The sequence below is a fragment of the Gossypium raimondii genome, chromosome 11 (assembly GCF_025698545.1).
Source record: "Gossypium raimondii isolate GPD5lz chromosome 11, ASM2569854v1, whole genome shotgun sequence".
Taxonomy (NCBI): Eukaryota; Viridiplantae; Streptophyta; class Magnoliopsida; order Malvales; family Malvaceae; genus Gossypium; species Gossypium raimondii.
This window is the reverse complement of record NC_068575.1, coordinates 45,289,525-45,310,065: the sequence shown is the minus strand read 5'-3', so window position 1 is coordinate 45,310,065 and position 20,541 is coordinate 45,289,525. Positions and strand designations below refer to the sequence as shown.

General features: G+C 36.3%; 1 protein-coding gene across 2 annotated transcripts; it reads right to left on the bottom strand.

Annotated features, from left to right (window-relative positions):
- Positions 1-15,182: 15,182 nt before the first annotated feature.
- LOC105803654 (PH, RCC1 and FYVE domains-containing protein 1) lies at positions 15,183-20,541 on the bottom strand. 2 transcript variants are annotated; one of them, XM_012635994.2, is made up of 9 exons: positions 20,257-20,541; positions 20,054-20,140; positions 19,240-19,329; positions 19,046-19,135; positions 18,753-18,950; positions 16,584-18,662; positions 16,335-16,481; positions 15,786-16,258; positions 15,183-15,553 (listed from the first exon to the last, which is right to left on the bottom strand). In XM_012635994.2, the coding sequence occupies exons 1-9, from the start codon at positions 20,311-20,313 to the stop codon at positions 15,442-15,444; spliced, it is 3,333 nt and encodes a 1,110-aa protein (XP_012491448.1). In that variant the 5' UTR covers positions 20,314-20,541; the 3' UTR covers positions 15,183-15,441. The 2 variants fall into 2 exon arrangements, with proteins under 2 accessions (XP_012491448.1, XP_052480498.1); XM_052624538.1 differs by having other exon boundaries at positions 15,786-16,255; positions 20,257-20,538.

Here is a 20,541-nt window from a genome sequence, read left to right as displayed (position 1 = left end):
AAATTCAATAACTACATATTTTAACAGTATAATATTTAATTCTCAACTTTTTCTTAGTTAAGCACCATCGCAAATGGATTGTTTTTATTTATAGAAAATCACAAATGGATTTTGTATAAATGAATTGTGTTTAAACGAATGAAGGGTTGACGTTGGATTTGTATTCCTTTAAAATTATATATGTTCTATTAAATAGATTTTAGTGAATATGATATTGAACAATTAAAATTGGCTTATAAATAAATACACATTTTCTTGTTAACCAAGACATGTAATTTATATTATAGGTCCCTTAATAAAATATGTAGTATGTATGGATAAATAATACATAGGAAATAAAATATGTTGTGTGGGTGCTTTTATATAATAATATTAAAATGCAAAAACAAAATTAAATTAAAGTTGTGATTTTATGTATGTTGATGTCATTGGTTAAAATCACATCTTTTGTATTTTGTTATTAGTTTTATTTTAAATATAGCAAAAATAGTCTTGTAAAATATAATTTATTTCAAATACGTAAGAGTGATTTAATAAATTTTTAACTAAATTGATGATCAAATAACTCGTAACATTAACTCAATTAAAATTTTAAAAATACTATACATTATACTCATCTCCTATTATTAACAAATTAGATGACTTATGCTAACACTATTAAGCCATTCAAATGAAAATTTAACTCAAACATGCATCCATAACCCAAATTTGATCATGTTTAAAAGTTAGTCATATACGCATGATGGGGCAACTTTTACATTAAAACTAGTATTAGTAACCTATTTTGTTAATTATAGCAATAATTTGATAAAATTAAAAATTGTTATTTATATGAAAATTGTTGTTTAACATCTAAATTGTTTAGAGATTTTGGTTGAATTGAAATTTTGGTTACCAAATAATAAAAAACTCTTATAAAAACATGTTTCATTCTTACATACAAAAATAATAAAATTAAATATTAACAATCATACTTAAAAACAAAATAAAAGCCTAATCCTTTAAGGAAAAAAACCAAATAGTAAAAATAATTCTGTTAAAATATATTTATACTTATTTTAGCCGTTTTACTAAATTTGTGTCACAAATCAATTAGATACCGGTTTAATTATAAAATTATGAAAATACTCTCTCATATATAAATTAAGTTATAATTTTATGAGGGTATTTTTTCTCTTTTATATAATAAATCAATAAAACTTAATTATAATGAGATTTGGACATGCAATAGTATAATAAAAAAAGAACTTCAAAGTAAACTACATTATTAGTGACTCAACTATGGGTAAGTTTTTATTTTGGTCACTTAAACTAAAAATGTTATAATTTAGTCACTAACATTTTGAAATTATTATTTTGGTCTCCCAATTGTTAAGTAGCACTTCTTTAGTTGGTATAACAATTTTAGTCCTCAAATTTTATATTTTTGTCAAGTTGACCCTAATTATGCATAAAAATTATTAAAAAACTCAAAGTTATTTAAAAATAGAAAATTCTATATAAAATTTCTAGAAAAATAAAATCTTAAATATGTTGTTGAAGAACTAATATGTAGAAATAAAAATATCATTAAATAGAATCCAATAACAAATTTTTTAAAAAATCAAAACAAAAAACAGATAATTACATGCTTTATCAATGTTTTACAAAATTAAATTAGTAATATCTTCAAATCGAGTTTCATGCCCTTAAAGAACATTCGAAGTAGTATTGAAAAGACTTGTGAAGACTCTAATGTCATTTTAATTGCTCAAATTATTTTTCAAAACTCAAATTGTAAAAAAACTATATTTTGAATTTTTCTTTTTTATAACGAAAAAGCTATGTCAAGAAATAAAAAAAGTCCAAAACAACGAACCAATAATTTTGCTTAATATTTTTATTTTTATGCATTTTTAAAGAATGGGTATGGGATATTTCAGAGAAAATTTAGAGGATTCATTTTTCTCACTTTATCTTTTTTTTGAAATTTTATCTACTTTATTTAATTTTTAGAATTTTCTAAATTTTAAAAAAGAATTTATTTTATTATTTTATATAATAAGGCCAAACTAACAAATAAAAATAAAAATTGAGGACTAAAATTATTATTATACAAATTAAAAAGTGCCACTTAATGATCAAATAACCAAAAAATAATTTCAAAAATATTAATAATCTAATTATAACATTTTAATTAAACAACCAAAACGAAAACTTACCTATAATTTATTCAATTAATTTATGAATTTTAATAAATACATCTTTTAGTAATCTCCTACTAAGGGAATGCAGTGAGGATTAAATTCAATACACTACTCGTAATAATAAATGAATTTTAAATCAACTTTAAATTAATTGAATGCCTTGGGTATGACTAAATAATAAAAGACAAGTATATTATAGTATTTTAATGACTTTTCTTTATAATAAGTATTTTAATGAATTTTAATTCATGTATTTTTATTAAAAATAAATTATAACAATGTACTCGTGACACGGGTCAAAGTGCAAAGCCCGTGACCGTTGCACAAGATGCGCCCCATGGAGGTCTATCGATTAGATGGGGAACATTTAGCCCACGAGAGCTGGCCCGACAAAGAACTATTGGATAAGCCTGTCAGATTGAAGCCTGGTTGGCCCGATAATAAAGACATGGCAACTTAGGCTAATATGGTAACTAATCTTAGAAGAGAAAGGGAATCATATCTTGTAAAGATTAGATTAGATTAGATATGACATATCTTGTAAATCCTTAAAATAAAGGGATATGGTTAATCTCGTCCGTCGATGTAAATGTATCTTGACCGTCGATTTTGGGAGAGCTCAACTATAAATAAAGAGCCTCCCCCTCATTTGTACGGCATTCCATTGTATTCTGAATTCTTAAGAGTAATAGAATTCTGAGAGCATTTACTCAAACACTTTGCAAGTGCTCTTTCTGTTGTTATTTGGTTAGCTTCTTTTGGCATAAATCGCTTCCGCTCTTCAATTTGGTGCCTTGGAGGATGTCTAAAAGAATCCTCACTTGAGTTAAGGCTGACTTAGGCGAGTTTAGACGAACGGATCACCTAAGGCTACATAGATTACGAGATGAAAGGTCTAGCCCCGTGACAATTGGTGTCAGAGCTTTTGGTTTGAAGGCACTGTTGGGATGTCGAAAGAAGTTGTTGGTTAGAGTCGTCTTTGGAGGGCCAGAAAAGCAAGTTGATCAAGGGACTTATTGTCAGCTTTGGAGGATCGAGTCGTCACTCTCAAGGAGTCCATGGGGGATGTCAAGGAGAGGATCAACGATGTCGATGATAGACACAATGATGGGTTGCAAACATTGCAAGAGCAGCTCAGGGAATTTGTGTGGGATACTATCAGTTCCTCGGAGAATAAGCTGGTTGGAAAGGACGATGCTTTCGAGGTTATGGTGACAGCTTTGAAGGAGGAGATCAATGAGCTTAAGGGGGAGCTCAAGATTTTCAAGGCTGTCGTAGGGAATGGAATGTTGGCTTCAAAGTCGAAGCCACAAGTGATGGATGTGCCCAAGTCGAAGGCGTTTAAAGGGGCAAGGTCCGCAAGTGAAGTGGACAACTTTCTTTGGGCCATGGAGCAATACTTCCGTGTGATGGACATCGAGGATGATGTCACAAAGGTAAATATTGTTGCTATGTATTTCACTGATGTTGCTTTGTTATGGTGGCGACATAGGTCCACTGATGTGAAATGTAGTGGGACTGAAATTGGGACTTGGAAGGAGTTTCAAAGTGAATTTAAAGCACAGTTTTACCCCGAATATGCCGATGATGAAGCTCGAGCAAAGTTGTGACGGCTAACGGAATGAGGCACGGTTAGGGAGTATATGCAGGAGTTCAGTGAACTCATGCTCCAAATCTTTGATTTGAGCGAGAAAGAAGTATTTTTCTACTTTATAGATGGGTTGAAACCATGGGCAAAGCAAAAATGGCAACGTTGAGGATTTCAGGAACTTACCAATGCCATGATGGTAGCGGAGTCCATAGTGGAACTTACTCCGAGAAGGGACAGGTTTGAATCTTCCAAGCCCAACAGGAGGGGTAATGGTGTGTACCATGATGAGGATGAAGATGGACAAAGCTATGATGACAATGGTAGTAGCAGTGATGGTGATGATAAGAAACCACGAAATGGGAAGTGGAGACCTAATAGCCCGAAAGAAGGGAGGGGAAAGTTACGGTGCTACTTTTGTAAGGGACCGCACATAAAGAGGGACTGCCCAAACGTATCTTCAGTTTCAGCTATCAAGAGAAATATGAGCCGGAAGAGGCGAAGCCTATTGAGGAAAGCCATCGAGGGTAAATTAGATGGTGCTCATTCCTAAGAAGAGGAATGATAAAGAAGGGTTGATGTTTGTAGACATCAACATTGCGGGTCAGAAGCGGACTGCTCTTATTGATACGGGAGCATCGGACTTGTTCATATCGGGAAAAGCTACAAGGAAGCTTGGTCTACCGATTAGGAAATCAAATAAGAAGATCAAGACAGTAAATTCTGAGGAGGCCCTAATTATAGGAGTAGTTCAGAATGTGGAGCTACAAATCGGCGAATGGAAGGGCAAGGAAGACTTTGAGGTAATCGAATTAGATGATTACGATTATGTACTTGGCTTAAAATTTCTTGACAAGATTTAAACAGTTCTGTATCCATGGGCCGATCAAATTCATATTATCACTGGTCCGTTAATAAAGATTATTGTGCCGGTGCATCGAGATATGAAAGTGGGGGCAAAAGTGTTGTCGTCAATCCAACTAGTCGAGGATGTTTTGTATGGGAGGAACATCGACTCGATAGAATGGGTAGTTACGAAAGCTCCTTCAAAAGTGTTAGTGGCACAAGAGTTCGATATGAAGCCTGCAGATTCGACTGTGGGGCTGACACCTTTGGGAAAGGTAGGTTGTGCATCGGGCTTCAAGAAAAAGGGAGCGATGCAAAAACAGTCGGGACGAGTAAATGCTGTGAGTAAGGTACATTGCAAACACTTTGATAGTATTTTGAATTCTGACTTGTTGGCTTCACAAGGTCGTAGGGGCCCTTTCAAAGTTCATGAGCAAGGAGGCCAAGGGACTGTGGGCAATACGAAGCCAAGATGTGAGAATCAAGATGATTCAAGAGAGAACAAGTCAAAGTTGAGGCAAGTTAGAGCGGAGACTTCTTGCCAACAAGATGTACCAATGAGTGCAACGGTTCAAGTGAAGACGCGACGGAAGCCGAGGCAAAGGTTCCAAAGGAAGGGACAGCCTAATCGCAAGGCAAGTCAGGAATACGCCAAGGCAACGAGAGGGTTCAAAGGTGAATCAAGTCAGTTTCATTCGAAAGTCGCAATGAGGGCATTGCGAAAATGAGTGGGGGAGAATGTCACGGGCCAAAGTGCAAAGCCTGTGACCGTTGCACAAGATGCGCCCCATGGAGATCTATCGATTAGATGGGGAACATTTAGCCCACGAGAGCTGGCCCGATTCAAAGAACTATTGGAGAAGCCTATCAAATTGAAGTCTGGTTAGCCCAATAATAAAGACATGGCAACTTAGGCTAATATGATAACTAATCTTAGAAGAGAAAGCGAATCATATCTTGTAAAGATTAGATTAGATTTGATATGGCATATCTTGTAAATCCCTAAAATAAAGGGATATGGTTAATCTCGTCCGTCGAAGTAAATGTATCTTGACCGTCGATTTTGGGGGAGCTCAACTATAAATAGAGAGCCTCCCCGTCATTTGTACGACATTCCATTGTATTCTGAATTCTTAAGAGTAATAGAATTCTGAGAGCATTTACTCAAACACTTTGCGAGTGCTCTTTCTGTTGTTCTTTGGTTAGCTTCTTTTGGCATAAATCGCTTCCGCTCTTCAATTTGGTACCTTGGAGGAGTTCTAAAAGAATCCTCACTTGAGTTAAGGCTGACTTAGGCGAGTTTAGATGAACGGATCGCCTAAGGCCGCACAAATTACGAGACAAAAGGTCTAGCCTCGTGACACTCAAGCCATAAGTGATCCTCTATCTTCAGGGAACTTGTGGTCAGCAAGAGCCTTACAGGTTTGAATAGTGGCATTGGCTGTGCGACTAAGAAGGTTAGGAGGAGGATGGAGGCACCACCGGACACAGATAGTCTGATAGTGGATGTGAACGGTCAGAAGGCTAAGGATGTGAGAGTTAATAAGATTTTGTATATGTTTATGTTGATGAGGACTACTCCAGATATCTTTTCACCGAATAAGATGGAGAAGTAATTTGATCTCTAGGATGGACATGTGGTCACGAAATTGGTTGAGGGAATTTTGTTGATCACCCTTTCTGATCGTATTCACCAACTCATTGAGAGTAAGATGGCAAGGACCATCACTATCAATCTCCTGGGCAGGAAGATTGGTTTCAATTCTCTTCTTAATAAGGTGACATCATTATGGAGTCCCAAAAGTCATATGCAACTTATGGACTTAGAAAATTATTACTATCTAGTTCGTTTCCAAGATAAGGGTGATTTTAATAAGGTATTGGTTGAGGGACCTTGGGTGATTTTTTGTCAGTATTTGACCATATGGTCATGGTCGCTGAATTTTTTAACATCAGATAATAAAATGGATATTCAAGGAGTGTGGATTTAGTTACCTGGTTTGTCGGAAAGCTACTACTCAAATTTCTTACTTCGTGCTATTAGCCAAGCCATAGGGCCAGTGGTCAAGCTTGATGTTCATACGAGTAGTAGAAGACGAGGACGTTTTGCTAGGTTTGCGGTGTTTATGGACTCAAGAAAACTACTTATGTCGAAAATTAAGATCATCACTCGTATTCAGAAAATCGAATATGAGTCATTTTTGGTTGTTTGCTATAATTGTGGGATTTATGAACATAATATAGATTTGTGCAAAGAAAAAAAAAGTAACTCACCGAAGAGTTGTATTGGCGGGGGAGAACTGGTGGTAAAAAAATAGGTTTTCAACAATGTGAGGAAGAGAATTTTTATGGGTCATGGATGCTTGTGGAGCTTTGGCAAAGAGGGAAAGTCGAAGCACAGGAACAGTGAGAACTGGCAGTGCTAGTAATGGATTAGAAGGCTTACGATTTTCAACTTTGGAGGTGAATCCAAGTGAACCTAATCCCAAAATTATTACCATGGATTGAGGAAGCTAGCTTGATCAAATCAAAGGTCGTGATCTAGGGAGGAACAATTTCGCTAAGGCTGGGAAATCTAGTCAAAAAGAGTATTTTTTGGGGGAAGAAAGGGATGGCTAAAACTCATGGGAAAGGGATTGTAATTGGTAGCAGGCCTATATCTGGTCTCAATGTATTACAACCCACTAATACCAATATTGGGTGAACTGCTAATAATGGGGAAATGGATTTTATGATGGTTCTGGAATGAGCCTGCTTGTCCCAAATGTTAAGGATAAATGTTTCAATTTTTTGCTTGTAAATTTCTAGTCGAAATTAGTCAGAAACAAACATGAGGTAGTTCGGGTGGTTGAGAGATATGATGCTTCAAAAAGGAAAGAAAATAATGTGTTTCACTTTGGAGAGTCAAGTATTGTGTGTTCAAACACAAATATGCAAGCTTTTAGGGATGGTAATGTTCAGCAAAAGAAACCGCCAGATTGCGAATTGGTAGGTTCAGCGAATCTCATTGTGGAGGTAACGACAATGGAAGGTATTGTGCGGGGCATTGAGCGAGGACCCGATGCTGATCTTATAGAAGATGTGTTGCTTTTGGTCATGGGAATTATGGATGATTATATTGCTAATTATGATATTAGCTGTTAAGTTTGCTTGTATAACTTGTGTTGGCTTGTTGGTTTTTTTATTGTTATCTGGTTTTTGGATTTAAAACTTTTTTTCTGGAATTGCTAAGGAACAAGGCATCCCAATTTCCATAATTTCATGGCTGAGTATAGGAGAATGTAATGTGCTTATTAGAGACATAGGTCGATGGTATTCGGGCGATGGAATTATTGCAAAACTTGGGTTCGCAAATTCGTTCAAAATTGAAGCGAGAGGGTTTTCTAGTGGGATTTGGATTCTCTGGAGTGACAGTGTCTTCATTGATATTCTAAATTTTCATCCGCAAGTGATTCTTATGAGGGTGAGAAACAGATAAGAACCCTTTAAGTTTTTGTGTTCAACAGTGTATGCTAGCCCAAAACTAAAAATGCAGCAGAAGCTATGAGAGCATTTGGATTCTCTTGCTAAAACTATTAGGGAACCATAGGTTCTAGTAAGAGATTTTAATTTGATTTTGGAGCCTTCGAAACGGGTAGGTGGATGTAATGGTTTTCAAAATTTCCTGTTTGATAATGGTCTTCATGACTTAGGTTTCTGCGAGCCTCGATTCACCTAGAGTAGAGGTAATCTTTCACAGTGTTTAGATAAGGCTATATGTAATTTGGGTTGGGATTCTTTTGCACCGAATTTCTTAGTAAAGAACCTGCATCCTCTAAAGTAATATCACCAGCCGATTTTAGTTTCCCTCAATCTATTGAAAAATAGAGGTCTAGACCTTTTCGTTGTTTGGCTAATTGGTTACTTCATGTGGAGTTTAAGGACCTTGATAGTAGTTGTTGGAAGAATGATATGGATGTGTTTACTAATTTGGAACATTTCTAGAAAGAGGCCTAAGAATGGAATAAGCGTGTGTTTGGAAATATTTTTGTCCATAAGTGGAAGTTGATTTCGAAACTTGAATGTATACAAGAAATTTTGGAATTTAGAGACTCAGAAAGACTTCGTGACCATGAGTTGAAATTACAGCAAGAAATTGATGACATATTAAAGTATGAAGAATTGTTATGGTTTCAAAAATAAAGAGCGTAATGGTTTACGAGTGGTGATAGAAATACAAGATATTTTCATAGTCGTACTAGGCAAAAAAAAATAGGTTGAAGGTCTTAAAGTTAATGATAATGAATGGTGCTTTGATGTAGAAGTCTTTTAACAACATGTGGTGCATTTTTAAGGATCTTTATTCTATGGGTTATTCAGTCAGTGGAGTCTATCCATGCTGTGGAAGGTTTCCTTCGATTTTGTCAATTGAGAAAGATAGTTTATTAGTGGGAATTGGTGATGAGAAAATTCACACAACAATTTTTGCAATCTCCCCGTGAAAAGCACCAGGAGTCGATGGTTTTCATGCCAGACTTTATCAGTCACAATGGGATATACATTGCGTATCAGTTCGTTGTATGGTAAGGCAAGTTTTAGAGGGTCATTAATTGAACTAGTGTATTAATAGAACTTTATTGGTGCTTTTTCCAAAAGTTCAAAGTCTGAAAAGAATTACGCAATTTTAGCCAATAAGCTTATGTATGGTATTATATAAGGTTATAACAAAGGTGTTAATAGATTAAGACCAATGATGGGAAATCTTGTTAAGTAGAATCAAGCAAGCTTTGTTCCTGGTAGAAGTATATCAAATAACATTGTAATTGCACAAGAGGTTGTTCATTCTATGTTGAATTTTAAAAGTAGAAAGATTTTTTAGAAACTTTGAAGATTGATTTAGAAAAAGCTTATGATAAGATCAAATAAGATTTTTTAAAGGACACATTGGTTGAAGCTAGGCTATCACGTTTGCTGATCACGGTGATCTTAAATTTTGTGTCATCATCATCCCTTCAGGTCTTCTGAAATGGCACAATTACAAATCATTTTTGGCTATCCCATGATATAATACGAGGGGATCTACTCTTGCCATATCTATTTTTGCTATGCATTGAGTGTTTGATACATCTTATCGGGGAAGCCATCGAACGGAAAAGTTGGAAACCTTTATTTTTATCAAGAAGGGGGCCAGCCATATCTCATCTTTTTTTCGTTGATGGCCTATTTTTCATTTGTGAGGTGGACAGAGAGCAAGTAGCTATGGTAAATAGTATTTTGAGTTCATTTTGTTACTTTTTGGGACAAAAAGTGAATAGGGATAAGTCCCAAGTGTTCTTTTTGCCTAATACTCCGGATGATTTAGCTAGAGAATTTACAGTGATGTGGGCTCATACGCGTGGAGGATTTTGGTATGTATCTTGGCATGCCTCTTTTCTACAAAAGGGTGAAACTGAACACGTCCAAATTTGTGGTTTCTAAAGTTCGAAACAAGCTTAATAGTTGTGACGCCAAAAAGCTGTTAATGGTCGGCAAAATAAGGTTGGTAAAATATGTGCTCTTAACTTTTCCTAACTATTTCATGTGAACGATGCGTATACTTATATTTGTGTGTAGGGAAGTTGAAAAAAATAGCATGCAACTTTATCTGGGTACTACCTCAGAGATGAGAAAATTGGCTTTATTATTTTGAGAGGTTTGTTGTCGCCCAACTGATAATAGAGGACTTGAACTGAGGAACCTAGCTGATCAAATTAAAATTTTCTTGCTAAAACTAGGTTTTTAGTTACTCACTAATACGGAGGCTTTGTGGGTTTAAATTTTGAGGAATAAGTATAATATTCAAGGAGTGATGCCAATCTCCATTAAAAGGAATAATTGCTCTTTTATTTGAAGGTCCTTAATGCAGGTTTCGCAAGAGGTAGTTGATAATGTCTTCCGGAAGTTAGGTGATGGATAACTGACGAATTTTCGGAATGATGTATGGCTTCGTTAAGTCAGCCCTCTTAGAGCTTTTTATAAGGGTGTGGCACAACCCTATGATGCTTTACTTATATGTAATGTAACAGATGATAATGGTGCATGGGATTTAACAAGATTAAGGACTTTAGTGCCGGATAACATTGTTGTACAGATAAAAGCTATGTTGCCACCATCCATGGATGTAGGATCGGATCTCCTAGCTTGGAAATGGATGTCTACAGATCTATTTTCCACTGCTGAAATGTATAGAAGTCTTTATCCTATTGTTAATGAGAGAAATTTTAATACTTGGAAACTGATTTGGAAGGCTAAGACTCCCCAAAGAGTTTGAATATTCCTTTAGTTGTTATGGAATAACATATTATTGACAAACGGGGAACGGGATAGACGACACATGGCTAATGAGAGTCATTTTCCAAAGTGTTGTCACACTGTGGATTATGGGATTCATGCAATTTGGGATTGTCCTTTCTCAAAGTCAATGTAGGTCTCTATGGTGTTGATGTTATCTCATGCTATTTTCTTTGCTATGTAGACTAGTGACTAGTTTCTGTGGAATATGCAGAATAAAGGGCATTATGGAAGTAATGATGTTGAATGACAAACTCTTTTTCCCATACTATGCCGGTTGCTCTGGAAAAATTGGAATAAATTTTTTTTCTAATAGTCATAATTTTGTACAGGAGGTTGTGGATACAAGTGTGGCGTGGGCAATGAGTTATATAAGATCGAACACTAATATACTGCATTCTATCCTAATGGTAATCGGCAGGTGTTGGTCTAGGCCAGATAGAGGATGGGTTAAGCTCAATACAGATGGGGCAAGTTCACTGAATATTTCTAATGCTTTTATTGGAAAGATGCTTAGGGACTCGAATGCAAATTAGTTATGTGGGTTTCTCGATAAGGATTGGTAAGGATTTAATTTTTAGAGTTGAAGCAAGAGTGACGTTAAAATGGCTACGCATAGCTTAGAGGAGGAATTTTAGACAAATAGATGTGGAGTGTGATAATGCACTTCTAGTGGAAACTTTTTTATCTAGTGGTGCCGCTAGTAATAAAATGATGGAATTGCGCCTAATTCATCAATTGCTAACTTAGAACTAGAAAGTTCGATTTCACCATATTCCGAGATCTCTAAACGAAGTTGCTGACCAAATGGTAAAATATACTCCTAATGTTATAGTCGGATTACTCTACTTTGAAAAACCTGCATGTTCGATTCATGATTTATTGTTGAGGGATAGAAATAATTCATCAGTACTTTAGTTTATATTCAATGTTGTAATCGCGCAATGTTGTTATTTCTACCAAAAAAATTAAATTATAACAATAGATAATAACATTTAATTTTGTGCTTGGGTTTGAAACTTAGGATCGAGTGTAAAAGTAGGCATGTCGGCTTAGTTTTAGTTTAGTTCTTGTTTTAGTTGGATTTTCTCTTTATGCTTGATTGATTTTTCTAATGAATATTTCTTTTCAAAAAAAAACTGTTGGGGATCGACCTGTGTAAACAATGAGAAAATAAAAGTAACAGTAGAGAAGATCGAACACACAAATATTTACGTGAAAAAATTCCTCCGAAGAAGAGGACAAAATACCACAAGCAAATGGGACTTCACTAAATGAGCAAAAACTAAAAAAGTACAAGATGAGGGTAATCTCAACAAATAAACCTTAAATCCTAAAAGAATAAAGTACTCTGGCTAAAACTCGAAATTCCCCAAAACTCACAAAATTCTCTCAATCTCAAAGATAATGAAGTGAATTATTCTAGGTCACAACAACCCCTTTTATAGGCTAAATTCGTAGATTAAATATGACTAAAATAATTTAGAGTAATAAGAGTTTAACTAGGAAACAGTAGTAGAGTTTAACTAAAAGAATAAAACCCAGTTGAATTGGGAAACACGTCGCAACATCACATGCTCCTTGTCAGGACGCCATTCTTTGCGTCGTCAGGAAATCATGGTTGCCTTGTCATAACTTCGACTCTTTCTTATCACAATGTCAGCTCGTAAATACGAGGCACACTCTACAAATCTCTACCTTGATTCATTTTTTTTCATATCTCCTTTTCCAGGCCCATCGCAAGCCTATCTAAACCTTTGCAGAATACTCACCAAGTTCAAGCCGACGTTTGAACTTGAAAACTGAAAAACTCTTAATTGTAGATCTATTGCCTAACCTGAAATAGTCAAATTTCTTAGACTGACATCAAGTCAACTCTGACTCCGTAATTGTTGAAGAAATTTTCGCTACACTAGTTACGGTTGAACCTTAAAGAACATATAGGCTACTAGTATTCTGACTTCTCATCAAAATGAGAGCTCCACAGGATACCTTAATATCGCTTGACTTGATAACGATTTTGCACTTTTTTGGGTCCTACATACTCAAGGAGATGAGGTTTTTCTCTAATTCAAGCACATGTCTGATGTCTGAATGTGTCATTATAATTTTGTCGTGCATCCTAATTTAAATGGTATCGATAACAGTTATTTTATAGAGTAATCCATTCCCCATACGCATAACTCTAACTTCAACTGAACTATATGTGGAGAACTAGTCCTTATTGGGATATATGTGGAAAGAACACTCAAAATCTAGAATCTATATTTGGACATAAATTTAGACCTTTCAGTCGTGGACATCAATAACAAGTCATCACCCTTGTCTTCGGTCGTATTAGCATAAGCTACTTCATCCTCGTTACTCTCAACAGCCCTCCTATTCTTATTTTAAAGTTTGTAACAATCTGCCTTAATGTAACCTTTCTTCTTGCAATAGCCACATACTTTATCTCGATTCCTCGACCTTGAACCAGTCCTGCTTCTTGCAACACATGTCGAGGGTTTCCAACCTAAAATGCTATCCTAACCAAACTCATTATCGAGTTGGGCTTTGCTCAACAAGTTCCCCTTCACTTCCTCAAATGAGAAATTATTTCTCCCATAAACTAGAGTTTCCCTGAAAGACTTCTATGAAGAGAGCAAAGAGTACAATAATAGCATAGTCTGATCTTCATCATCAATCTAAACCTCGATGTTTTTTTAGTCATTCAAGAGAGAAACAAACTCACTGATGTGAGTCCTAATGGAGTCATCTTCTTTCATATGAAATGTGTACAGTCATTACTTTAGCACTAAATGGTTTTCCAGAAACTGTCATATATATAAGGATTCTAACTTTCTCCATAAGCCTACTGTCGTTTTCTCTTAAAGTACCTCTTGCAACGCACCGTTCGTGAGGCACAACTGAATTACAGATAGGGCTTTCTCATCAAGCTCATCCCATTCTAATTGATCTAGGTTTTCTAGCTTTTTCCCGGTAACAGCCTTTTTAAAGTCATTTTGAACTAGAATTGTTGTCATCCAAACTTGCCAACTGAAATTTGTGTAGTCATTGAACTTCTTAATATTAAACCTCATTTCTATTTCTATTTTTGAACGTGCCTATTTGCAGAAGTCGAACTAGCTCTGATATCAACTTGTTAAGGATCAACCCATATAAACAATGAGAAAATAAAAGTAACAGTAGAGAATATCGAACACACAAATATTTATATGAAAAAATTCCCCCAAAGAATAGGATAAAAAAACCACAAGAAAAGAAACTTTACTAGATGAGCAAAAATCGAAAGAGTATAAGATAAAGATAATCTCAACAAATAAACCCTAAATCTCAAAAGAACAAAGTACTCTAAATAAAATCCAAAATTCCCCAAAATTCACAGAATTCCCTTAAGATAATCTCAACAAATAAATCTGAAATCTCGAAAGAACAAAGTACTCTAACTAAAACCCAAAATTCCCCAGAACTCACAAAATTCTCTTAATCTCATAGATGATGAAGTGAATTATTCTAGGTTACAATAGCCCATTTATAGGCTAAATTCGTAGATTAAATATGACTAAAATTACTTAAACTAATCAGAGTTAATTGGGAAACAATAACAAAGAATAACTAAGAGAAGAAAATCTGGTTAAATTGGGAAACATGTCGCCACGTAGCAACGTCGCATACTCCTCGTCAAGACGCCTTTCTTCGCGTCATCGAGACATGGCCATTCTTCTCGTCGGGACGTCGTGGTTGCCTTGTCACAACGTCGGCTCGTAAATACGAGGTACACTCCACATAAACTTTGTGAATAAATGTGAATACAATTTTTATTTTTTTGTACGGATATTTTTAAAAAAAGTGAACACCAACTAATAACTTGAGTTATTACACAATCTAATTTTTCCATCAATTAAAAAAAACTTTTATAATCTAATTTTCAATTATTTCTTAATTAAAATAAAATGCAACAAGTTTGAAACTACTGCTTGTCTTATAACCAAAAATAAACAAATAAACCATTGTCTTAAATCACATGCAGATGAAAAATGAAAATTTTATGTCATCCCAAGGCAAAATCATAATAATATACATTATTACTTTAAAAAATAAGATATACATTAAGTAAATTCATTAAAATTGAGTACAAGAAATAAAACGAAGGACTGAGGACCCAATTTTGCAAACTTTAGCTTTCTTATTTGCTCCAGACCTATATGCCTTATCCTTTATTAATTGATTCTTGAAATATATACACACACATATAAGTCGATGCTATTAATTTACTTAATTAAAATAAATACAAATTAAGGAAATTAATTTCTCTTACATTTTACAGTAAAACTAGTGGGCTAAGCTACTTAAAAATTCCTCAAAACTTGTAGTGATGAACATACACATATGCATATGTGCTTGCTTGCTTAAACTTAAACTCCCCCATCCATGCATCTTTAGTCAACTCACAACCCTAACAACTCTTTTCTGCTATTTTCACAAATGCTACAAGTTAAACTCTTTATTTTCCTATTGCTTTTGGTTTGAATGCGAGTATTCTTCAATTCCATATTTTTGATAAACCTTCAGCTGGTTCTCCTCCCACCATTGCTCTGCTCCCTTATCTGTGAATCGCTTCCGACTATATGCACCACCACATGAATTTCAATTTAATTAATAATGACCACTCATTTTAAGCCATACATACATACATACATACATATGCATGCATGCGTGCCAAATGATTTGGGCCTGTTTAGAGGCATGCATGCTTTTTTATATAATATGCACATACGTATATGTGTATACTTTTGACTTGCATATTCAAATGGATGAATAGTTAAAGTATAAACAAGAAATAAAAGAGTAATTACCTGAACCTTACTCGCTTTAGCCCCTTGTGGCCACTTGCCAAAGTAGTAAAGGTAACATACACCCCAGCTTCATATTGTTCTACCCATTCATTTACTTTGGAATCTTTATTACTTCTCCCTGCAGTTTGCTCCACCTCCATTTGTGTCACCGTCCCTTGCTTTTCTTGCATCACCCTGTCTCTGTCTCTGTCTCTGTCTCTGTCTCTCGCTTGCATTCGCATCGATCTCGATTTATTAGAGAACACGATAGGAGTTTCGCAGAGACTGTCTCCTTGTCCCTCCCCAGTTGCTGATTTAACTTCGCTCTCAGACTCCAACCGCAAACAAGGTAAATGTGGCTCACCCTCAACATTATTATGCCTCTCAGTGCTTACAGGCTCCTTTCTAGTTCTAGGAGAATGATATTGAACATCAATTCCTACAGATTTCTCTTCCCTTGCTGCAGGAAATTTCTCTGTTATTGAGTGAAGCTGCTGCAGCAAAAACATACTACTTATCCATCAAGTCCATCAAGTTTTATTAAGAAGAATATGATAAATCATTACCCACCCTTAATGCCAAAGATTTTATGAAATCCTTGGCTGCTTTACATTTTTCAGCTTCTTCCTTTGCCAAAGACCATGTGTGCTCGATTTTCTGTCGGCATTCTTCAATCTTTTGGCTTCCAATTTGGCATTGCATTTCAAGGTTTCTAGCCTTTGGCATCAAACACGTCTAATTACTTGAAAACAACAAAACCGAGCCAGAAAAGCATGTTTAACACAGATACATATATACATAATATATAATGGAACGTACCTCAGCTTTCAGCCTCTGAACTTCTTCATTAAGCATCTCATTTGATTCAGGTAAATCGTTCTCCACAACTACGGAATCAAGAATATTATATTTTGATCGCAAAGATGTCTTTTTCGAGCCTTCTGGGTCAATTAAAGGGGACTGATTCCGGGCCAGAGGAGAGCTAGCTGCTAATTTTTTACTCTGAGCCTGAGCTGCTTCAAAAGCAACAGGGCAAGATACTTGGCCCCATCGTGGTATTGTTGCTCCTGGAATATTACAAGCAAGTTCTGGATATTTGGTCTTTGAGGTCTTCCTTTCAATATCTTGGTTTTCATCATAACTTGATGAATGCTTAAGCGAAAGCAATCGGCTCTTTGAACCATCTTTCTCATCAATCAAACCTCTGTGAGACTGAGGTGTCGATACTTGACCTACCACTTGATTTTCCGGCTTTAAAACCTTGCTTGAGTTTGTGATCTTTTGTAGATGATTGAAGCATGTATTACAAACGCGACAAGGCTTGCTTTTATTTGGTGCTAACGATGTGTTCACAACCTTCTTGCTACTACATGCATGACAAAACAGGAGACCACAATTGTAACAGTTATGCTTCTTCCTTGCAAACCCGAACGCCATTTTGCATCCTCTACAAGCCGACTGATCACTAACGGTGATCGATTTATGTAAACAGATCGCTGCTGTTAAGTTTGAGCCACAAGCTATGCTTTCAACCTGCCGGTCTCTCAACGACTCAACTAAACTCGGTGTATGTCGATCTTCTGTATCGCCTAGTCCTAACTGTCCGTTACTACCTCTCCCCCATGTGTATACTCTTCCTCCTGATGTCAAGGCAGCAACATGATATGAACCTGAAGAGATCTCCTTCACGGATTCTTGTTTAAGCTTCCCTTCTACAACAGTAATGGATTTATCCTTGGCTTGTGGGTTCCCTAGTTGTCCATATACCGCACTTCCCATTGTGTAAACTGTGCCTTTACTAGTGAGTGCAACAGTCAGCATTCCCCCACAGCAAACTTGTACAAAATCATGATCCATAAGCTGCACAACACACGTTGGTAAAAGCTTTCGGTCCCTATCGGCATGCCCGAGCCTGCCTTTATCGCCATCTCCCCATGTGAATAATTTTCCACCATTAGCATTGAGCTTGTTTCGATCTGTCATGATTTCAGCAATGGCAGCTGTGTGCCATGGTCCGCAAGCAACGGATTTTACCCACAAACTCTTAAGAGACTCGACTTCTTTTGGCTGCAACAAACTTTGTGTGTTCCCATGCCCAAGAACTCCAAACGTTCCATCTCCGTATGTAAATAATTTCCCTGTAGTAGAGACAACTGCTGTATGCCACTCTCCACAGGAAACAGCAAGCACATTTACACTATCCAATGGACCGGAAATCTTGTGTGGCAACCATTGGCTTGTACACACTTCGCCACCCCAAGCATACAGTTCGCCGGATTGTGTCAAGGAACATGTTTGATACTCACCACAAGCAACACCTTGCACGGCAATCCCGTTGAGGGATTCAACAAGCTTTGGATGGCTGATATCAATGTTAATCTTGTTCCCGAGCCTTCCACCATTTGCATCACCCCAGCAAAAGACTTCCCCTTGTTTCGTAACTAAAGCAGCATGCCTTGCTCCTAGAGATATGCACTGCACATCCAGCATTGTTGCAGATTCTAACAATTTAGGCAACAAAGCATCCACATTCGACCCGCTTTGAATACCAAAACCATCCAACTGAACACCGCAAATGTTTCCTCCAACTACCTCTTCACCCCATATCATTACATCCTTCAGAACTTCATTCTTTTGTATTTGTGTAGAGTAATGAGTAGGTGTTGCAAACCTGTGAGAGGTATTCTCTCGAAATTCAGGAGCCGCATAATCGACTTCCCACTTCTTGGCACTGTCTGGTTGAACATATGGTGAAGTCGGCAATAAGGTATCCGTAACGTTTTGCATCTGTGACCAATTTGATTCCCAAGAATAGAAGCTATCGGAAGAGTATGACAAGCCATCAGAAAAACACCTCTCGGAAAGTGACAGTGAAGGACTTCCGCATAAGCTTCGCACCTTGATTTTAGCAAACAATTACAAGTCAAAAAGAAAGATCATCTCTTGTATCGAAGTAGTGATGTTAAGGCATATATATGTATATGAAACCTGAGAAAATTGATTCCGGTCCTCCACAAGTCCTAGATTGTGCTTTCTTCGAATAAAACCAGCAGGACTGCTTAGGCAACTTTGCGCCCCTCTACTACAGTTCCTCAAAGCAGTGACCGATCTGCAACTGTGAGATCTCGATATCGCCGCTCTCAGACCAACGAACCAAGCATCAGCCTGTGCTTTGTCCTTGCATATCTATGTAGCAAGCAAGAGATAGCCAAAAAGAATGAGCAGGCATTAAATAAGGGAAATTGGTGTGTAAACAATATGAAGTGAAAAGAAAAGATTACCAAATCCAGAGAGCGTTCACCATTAGCATAATAAATAAGGGAAAGTGATTGTTGCTCCCTGTGGGGTTGGTATTGCCTTCGGAAATTGACCTGCATTAACTTAAAACTCATGTTAATGAAAATTTTGAAATCCAGATTCCAGAAAATACATATTAGATTATATGTTATATTAAGAAGTAGTAACAATCACGTACAGTCTTCTGCCCAGACACAATCTTGATAACAGAGCTCAATCTCAATTGCCTTTCCTCTTGTCCTGAATACCAGATCAAATGTTTCTCATCCTGAAATACAAATCAAAATTTGGCTATTCATCCATGATTGTTCATGTTAAAAGCAGACTGGAGCAATTGTAATAGCAGAACAAGTGTGAGCAGATCAAGGTTCCATGGGCATAGGCCAAAGTTAAGCACTTGGAAAAACACACCTTGTAAAATGGATATTCATCATCATCATCATCGTGTGATATAATATGATGCATTGCATTACATTGCATGTTTCAAAAGAGTGAAGCATCCAATAACACCATGACTACTCAGATACTATCGTTACTACCGTGGGAAACTACATCCCTCTCTTACTGTTTTCCTCCATATCTTTGTTTTTTCCCTAAGGCTCAACTCAATAATCAATTGTAAACCTCCAAATGTTTTTATCAGATAAGCTAATAAGCTTCATTAATCATTACATGAAAAATGTAGCAGGTGAGCAAATATACTTTTCTTCCATTTTGTTTTGGGCTTTGTCAACTAGCGATAGTAGCAGACATGTCGTACAGCATTAAAAAAAGAAAGAAAGGCATGCAAATGACCACAACGACTCGAGATGCTTTCTAAAAGGAATGAAATTGAAAGCAAGAATATAGTGTAAGCAGAGACAGATAGAGAAAGATGCAACAAAAGCAAAAAAACTATGGTTGCAGAGGAATCAATGAAGCATGTATGAAAGGAAAATGGTAATGCAGAGGAAGTTTAGAGTTGAAAAAAAGAGAAAGCAAAGAAAGCCCACCGCGGAAAGCCTGAAGGGACAAAGTTTAGGCTTCCCTCTTCTTCCACACTTCAAAAGATGTGCTCCCTTCTTCATTGCCAAAACTGCCTGAAACATTCATCCATACATACATGTAAATCGACCAGGTTCGTCAACTAATCATTGAACATAAAGCTTTAGTTATTTTGGAGATTGAAAGTGGAACAAAGAGCGAAGAAGAAGACCTGTTCAACGTGTCTGTCAAAAGGAAGTAGTGATACTAAGGAATCCCCTTCACCCATTTTTAGAATATCATTTCATAGGGGAAACAGAAAGAGAAACAAAAAAAAAAAGACAGGAAGGAGCAGGGCAGAGAGCGAAGAAGAGGAGGAAGAAGAAGTGATGAAGGAAAACAAAAGAAAAAAGAAAAAAGAATGAGAGTTCAGTTGGTTGGTTTCCCCAAAAGTAAACCTTAACCAACAAACACCACTTTCACTTTCATTTTCACTTTGCGTGTTACTAACATATAT